General features: G+C 38.5%; 1 protein-coding gene across 1 annotated transcript in view; it reads right to left on the minus strand.

The window, feature by feature from the left end:
* Window positions 1-7,088, minus strand: part of trps1 (trichorhinophalangeal syndrome I) — a 137,091-nt gene extending 130,003 nt beyond the window's left edge. The window contains 2 exon segments of the mRNA XM_048201777.1: window positions 2,083-2,384; window positions 6,770-7,088. Of these exon segments, the coding sequence (XP_048057734.1) occupies window positions 2,083-2,095 (13 nt within the window). The 5' untranslated portion in view covers window positions 2,096-2,384; window positions 6,770-7,088.
* Between the last annotated feature and the right edge of the window lie 297 nt (window positions 7,089-7,385).

Consider the following 7,385-nt stretch of genomic DNA (forward strand, 5'->3'; position numbering starts at 1 on the left):
GGTTAGATGCAATTAAAAGTGGGCTGAGATCAAAAAGGCAACATTTTGAAAATATAGGCCACTTTAGTGCAAACACACCACATACTGCTTAATGTGTAATATCAGTAAATCACAGTGAAGAATCACCGGCTGAACTAAATAACACAGCCATGAATTTGCATTTATGGGTTTAGTCTGGGTCTTACGCACAGTTTTAAAGCAAATACACCAAGTTTTATAGCAAAAATGGGGATGGGCATCTGCAACCATGTTGTGGAAACAGATCAAGTCATGTTTGAAAGGAGAAGAATCTAGGGATGCAAATTGTGGCCGATACCGATAACCGATAATTCTTTATATTTGAAAGCCGATAACGGATATATTGGCTGATAAATCTAAATCAAAATTTTTTATATATATTTTTTGAGAGCCTGATTACAAAAACAAAAGTTTCATCATTAAAAACCATGTCCCAAAGTGTTCTTTTTATAATTTTATGTAGCTTATATGACAGACTTAGTCTGCACATGTTGCACTTCACTATATTTTCAATCATATTTCAAGCAATTCAAAACCATCATGCGCATCTGAAGTGTCTCAGCTGAAGGAAATAATCCATTATTTATTGGTTTTAATATAATCTGACAAATTTTCTTATCTGGCCGATAACGATAACATTAAAAGTGAACGTTTATCGGCCGATACTGATATGGTGGCCGATATATCGTGCATCCCTAGAAGAATCTGTTGAGTAAATATGATGCTCATCAGCATCCCAATACTTTACATGATTCAAATTAATAAAATGTAAACTATTAAAAAAAAGTGCAAAATTTTAAGAATTATTTTCACTAAAACACGTCAAAACTCAGGCAACAATTTGTTTTAAAAAAAAGCGTAATGCGTTTGTTCGTCTTTTACAACCCAGTAAGCCCCATCAGGGGCCCCTGCCTGGACCCCCGTTATTAGCACTGAGGGATCTCAGGTGACCCTTGACCTAGAAGCCTGTGTCGGAGTTCTGGGCGAAGGAACCATGGGGTTAATCTTGCCATTCAGCTTCACCCCCACGTCTAACACCAACCGAAACCACCATCAAGCATATTTCACCATCCCCGTGAGCAGGTTTTCCCCTGAAATCCAGACTGGAGAAGATGGCATATGTTTAACATTACGCAAATTCTGCTGAAACGGCAGGGCACACTGTGGCAGCGCTCACAAAGACAAGATCCCCTAATCACTGGCCGTTACAGGTCGTTTATTACACTTTTCGACAGTCAGCTACGACACACTCTCAGATTACCTCATTTAAGAACGACTACTGCTCGCAACCCAGACCTCAAAGAATGCGGCCGCTTTTAGAAGTTCGGATTATTGCATTTCTACATTCATTAGCTCGACTGAAAATCATGTGCGGTACAGAGCGAGTAGGCAAACCACTTTTATAATTAAAATCTCCCAACGTTTAATGCAATTATGACAATTTATGATGTAAATAACTGAGCATCAAACACAAAAAAATAATGCAACTAATGCAAAAGCATTTATTTTGATTTCTTACTGCTTTTGGGTGACACACAAAAGAATAACGTACAAAAACAAACTTGATCTATATCCTGCTATGCATATTTTTTTATGAGCGATTACGAAAGTAAGTTCCACAAACACAGTGGCAGAGAAGAATACCAGACCACAGTATCACCTGGTCCACAAATGTACAACTCAAAGAAAGTGCTGCTTGTGTGGCCTCTTATTACCCTGGAGAAATCCCACAGATAGGCAAAAAAAAAAAAGTCAAGGAAAAGAAAGTCAGTAAATTCTACTGTTCCACGTAATAAACGCCAAAGCAGGGGATGATGGCCTTACTGAAGATCAAAGCACTTTAACAGCTTGAGCTATCTAGCGGTCTAGATTACTGCCCTGAACTACAGGAAGACTGGGTTAAAAGTTACCATAAATAAAGTTTCAAAGCTGCATCACCCTCAAAAATCACGTTAATCCTACATATTAGTTTAGGAGACGAGCTACAAGCGTTGCATCGAAAACCACAATGCCACACAGCACACGAAATACGTTTCTGTAACACACAATCGCATGTATACATACCTCTGTTAAGCATTGGGTTATAGCATTATCACACTCAAATCCAACAGGGAGGCAGATATCAAAGCTGGCAGAGTATCCAAAGACCCTTCCCTGAGGAGCCCTCCGAGGTATCCTTTATTCCACATCCATTCTGGCCTGGGAATCATTCCATTTTTTTCCCCACAGTGTTCACAAAGTTTACTCGCTCTACGTGCGTTGCTTGCGAAATGCGCCGTCCCGTACTTCCTTTTCTCAGAAGACCTCACAGGTGCAGATGATCCTGGGGGCGAGGGGTGACCAAACCACACCGTTCTTCTCGATCACTGTAACAACAAAACCACACATGTTCAGCGATAGGGTAAACAGCAACTTTTTAGTCATTTCTAAGAGGGAAAGTCATAGTATAACATAACATTCTCAGAATAAAATAACTTTTGAAAAGAGGAATCTACCAATGGCAACATGGACACCACAACACACGCAGAGCGAGCTGAGAGAAATCCTGTGTCATGTACTCAAGCAGTCTGACAGCAGGTTTCATGAATGGGAGCTCTGACAGTACGGGCCCTCTGGCCGACCAAATTGGAAACAGGAAAACAAACATTCTCGAGGAAAACTCCCCACCACCGCCGTAACCCCTCCCCCCTACAAACCTTTTCTTCGACTCATTCTGTCCAACCTGTGTCAGGTTAGCAATAGTCAACCGCACCAGGCTCCAGACCACACAGACGGAGAACGTTCAGCCACCATGAGAAAAAAAAGTCAAACGAAAACCTGTTTGCGAGGTAAAAGAACACACACTGTGATAGAAAGGAGAGAAAGAAAGAAAGAAAAAGGCTAAACTGACTCATCAGCGTTCCAGAGGGGCCGGCGGACGGGAGGTTCGGTGGACGAAGTAAACTCGGCACGTCGGAATGGGGAGGAGAGGAAGTGGGCAATGCTGGAAGATCTGACTTGAAAACTTTCAGAACCTCAAATAAACACTTATTGATACTCTAACTTTAGTTAAAAAGCTAACGGGAACCAGCAGCTTTGAAAAACCACACTCAGCCAAAATGTCAACACATCCGACCAATAAAAGGTTTATCGTCACATCAGTTTATCTGGCATTTATGCAATACAAATGTCAGTTATTTTTAATTCCTTAACCAAAAAAACAAAAAAAGAGAGTTTTTGTCAATGAGTAAGAATGAAGATTTAGGGGAACTTTGATTTCTTTTTCGTCGTTTGCACTGCAACCTACAACTCTACTGGGAATACGAGAGTTCTCAGTCAGCAAACTTTACCAGATGTACGCTAACCACTAAAATATTACACGCCACATAATTAGCCTAACAAGTGATGTCAAACAGAGTCAAACACCCAAACTGTCTCTTATCTAGGGAGTAGTTGTTAAATACACTTCAGCTGCATTTGTGACATGTAAAAATTAGCCATATGCATAAAGCTAAACCTATACTTTTTCCTCTCACAGGATAAAGGAGATTGCTATGACATCACAGGTCAAAGGTCCTCGTGTTTCATTCCCACGACGGGTGTGAGAAATACATTTTTTAACGCTTAAATTCAAAGCACTTAATTCGGATGACAAAAACTTGAGCTCAATGTTAGATTCATAAACCGCCCACGCAAAAAAAAGCACACTTTTCTAGTTATTTTGCATCAAATCCATTCATGCTGCATGAACGTTTAGTGAGAAAATCCATGATTCCTACAATATATCTGCTATAACTCACCATAACACACATCCAGAGCCATTTAGTGACTTCAAAACACTGTTAAAAACAGGATGAAAAGCATATGACGAGACAAGGGACGACCTCTGTGAACTGCGGCTCTTTTATTCTTGAAAATCCGGAGAAAAAAAAAAAAAAGACAAGCTATTCATATGCAGGCTACATCAAATATATGTTATAAAAGCTTTTAAGGGTACCAATTATCAGGAGCTGTCTCTTTGTAAACCTTGGCATTTCATCAGGAGAGTACAAAAAAAAATATATTATAAAGTTTCATGTCTCCAGTGTTTGGAGATTTCTAACCACGAGAAACAAAACAAAAAGAATTTCTGTAAAGTCATTGATGCATTATTTCAAAACACTTGGCATGGCAATGCTAAGTTTAAAAATAATAATCACAATTAAAACTTATTCAGTCTATTAAAAAAAAAAAAAAAACGGTAACACTTTAGTATAGTGAACACATATACGAGTTTTCCCTCAATAAACTCCTAATTTACTGCTTATTAATAGTTAGTAAGTTAGTTAGGTATTGGGTAGGATTAATATGACATTAATATGTGCTTAATAAACAACCAATAATCTTGTAATATGCATGCTAGTTAAAAGACCCTAAAATAAAGTGTTATCAAAAAAACTTGCATGTTCTTTTCTACAAGAAAAAGTTTGTTTGTGTTCACTTTGAAGCAGCAAATGATATGCAAAAATAATAATCTGGTCCAAGTATATTTTCTAGCAACCAAGAACGGTAAAAAATGATTTTTTGAAGTCAAAAACTACATACAATATGTTCTTTGCAAGAAAACACCTGGATTTAATACGTTAGCGTGATCTATTCTCTATCTCTGTCATTTAAAAAAAAGTCCCCTACCATTTATTTTCTCTATTCAACGGCACCAACGCCACATGAATCTGCCGCAGGGACACAAGTGGCAAATCTCGGTGCGGCAAGAAGTTAACCCAAAAAGAAGTTGTGCAAACTCAGAAGCCACGAAGAACAAATGAAAGACCCCCACTGCTGCTTTCTCCGTCCACCAAGGCCCAAATTCATTTGTCAGCCGTAAAGTTCCTGACTATACAGCGCTGATCTATTGCCTCTCTCCAAAGAGCTCACAGATGTGGAGTCATTTACATTTCAAATACACCTCAAGCTTTTCAATCACTTCAAACGCGCCTTATCAGACAACTCATGTGGATCTTATTCTTCTGTATGGACTGAGAACTGAATCTAGTAAACCGTTGAACATATCTGAGTGGAATTAAATAATATTCCAAGCAGATGGAGATATTTTTATTTTTAAAAACTACTTAAAGAATAAAAATATTCATGCAACTGCAAAAAAAAAAAAAAGGAGTTATGATAAAGTGATTGTGACTGATGATGGTTCCCTGTTGACTGTATCTGAAACTATGTGTACAGTTGTGAGTTTCTCTACATTTCTCTAAATGATGAGCCGCATTTGCCTGCACGGGCTTTGTCATTAAGAAACTTTTACCGACAAACCATTTCAAGACAGAAAAAGAGAGCATATCATTTCCAGACTGCCCGAGTGTGGCAACTTTCACAGTTTACAGGAAACAGCGCAACTCATCTACTGGAACCAACATGGGATTTTGTATCACAACAATCTGATATACAGGTTACGCTTCATTGCAGGACATTTTTTAGTGAAGTGTGGGTGATTTTATCAGGTTTAAGATAAATACTTGTTCCTACACACTTTTAAACTTGCTAATAATGGCATTCTAATGTGAAAGTGATTGTAAAACCATATTAACTGGAAACATTACCACAGTTGCAGAACTGAGGAAGGTTCAAATAGTGTTACTCATATCACACAAAAAAAGGTATAAGATATGAACACACACATACATACATAAAGAAAAGTTTCTATTGATTGATAACATCAACAAGTAAAGATAAAGGGGGGGAGACTACTGTACATGCCAAAACAAAACAAAAAAATACAATTTCTATATGCATGCCTTCATTTTAGAGGATTGAAACACTTCTGTCGAAAAGTTTTTGGAAACTGATAATGGTGACGCCACAAGAAACTTTGTGAACTACAAGCCTCACACCTAAGTGTGAAAGTTATCCACACAGTTGCTAAAACAAATACAAAGTCGTTCCAATAGTTATTAATTGACAAAAACACACATCCAAATGAGAAATACTCGTTACCGCTATTCATAAACTTTTCCTCAGAAACTTGCCGCACGTCTCCATCGCTCCATCGAAACAGAAATACATCTTTTCGCTACCTGCCTTCGAATAAAACCGCAAAATAGCGATAAAAAACCCTGTTAAGATCCGAAGACTCTCATGTAAACAACCTGCGCCTCTTTGTATGTGGAAAATGAAGTGTAACGTTCAGTGCGTTGCCATGCCTACGCGTTTTCTTATCGTACATCAGTTACGGAAAGTTTTCGAAGTTTGTGTGGAAAGCGCCATTCAGCTCGAAGCATCATTTACGCAAAAACAGTAGCCTACACACTAATGAAACTTTCTGTAACTTTAGCTGTGCTCCGTTTGCTACTTTTGTAACACGTAAACAATGCAAATAAAAGGCGCCTAGCGACAAGAGGAAAAAGAACACACGATATTGCTACATTGTGGATATTAACGTATCTTGCGCAAAACGCGTTGCAACAGAATTAAATGGCTGAAAAGAAATGGGAAGGAAAAAGTAATCCAAAAACCTCTTCTTGTGTTTTCTCTCTCTCAACTACTGGGATGTAGCAAGTCGCCAATTTCAATGTGCAACAATGTAGCCTGAAAACGCAAATGGCACACGCCGAAATCCGAAGAGCCGTGCTCTTATTTTCATTGCAAAGTAGCACTCAACTGATTCATCACCAAATCCCTTCGCCCTTCTCAACATTACATAACATTCACCCCTTAAAAGACATCAGGAACTACAGCTAAAATCACCGTGATCGCAATGCTCATTGATTCGCTTTCTCCTTACCTGTTGATTAAATTGCAATAGTCTTTGCAGTCTGAAAGATGGTGGAGCTTTGGCGTGAGCCATGAAGCGTCTTTGTGTTGTTTGTTTGTTGATCTCGGGGAATGATTTCTTTTTTATGGGGATGTAAGATTGCGAATTGCTCCTGTACACGTGAAATCTTGGGAGACTGTGTTTAATAGTAAAAACGCCTGAGTCTGGGGTGGAAAAAAGGAGGTTGGTTTTTGCAGTGATCTCAGTTCTTTATCAGAAATGTTATCGCTTGTCAGGACCTCAGACTCCAAGCATTACGTCAGTTTCAAGACACCAACACTATTAATATCAAGAAGCCCTTGCGGAGGAAAGCGCCACCCTAGAGCGCGCTCTCTTAAAGGGGCAGTGACCGCTAAAAAAGCTCTGCAACTTCGCCATAGACTGTGAGAATCGGTTTGCACATCTATTCTGACAGCAAAGGTTGAAAAAAAAACAATGTTAATTTCACTTTATATTATTTCTGCGCTGTAAAAAAAATGATTTTCATGATTTGTCATCAAACGTTTTTTTATTTTGTCAAATCAACTTAATATAACATAAAATTGTGAGTTTCTGTTGATTAAATCAGTTTTTAACGTTTTTAATT

This window comes from Megalobrama amblycephala, linkage group LG9 (genome assembly GCF_018812025.1).
Source record: "Megalobrama amblycephala isolate DHTTF-2021 linkage group LG9, ASM1881202v1, whole genome shotgun sequence".
In the NCBI taxonomy this organism is placed as follows: domain Eukaryota; kingdom Metazoa; phylum Chordata; class Actinopteri; order Cypriniformes; family Xenocyprididae; genus Megalobrama; species Megalobrama amblycephala.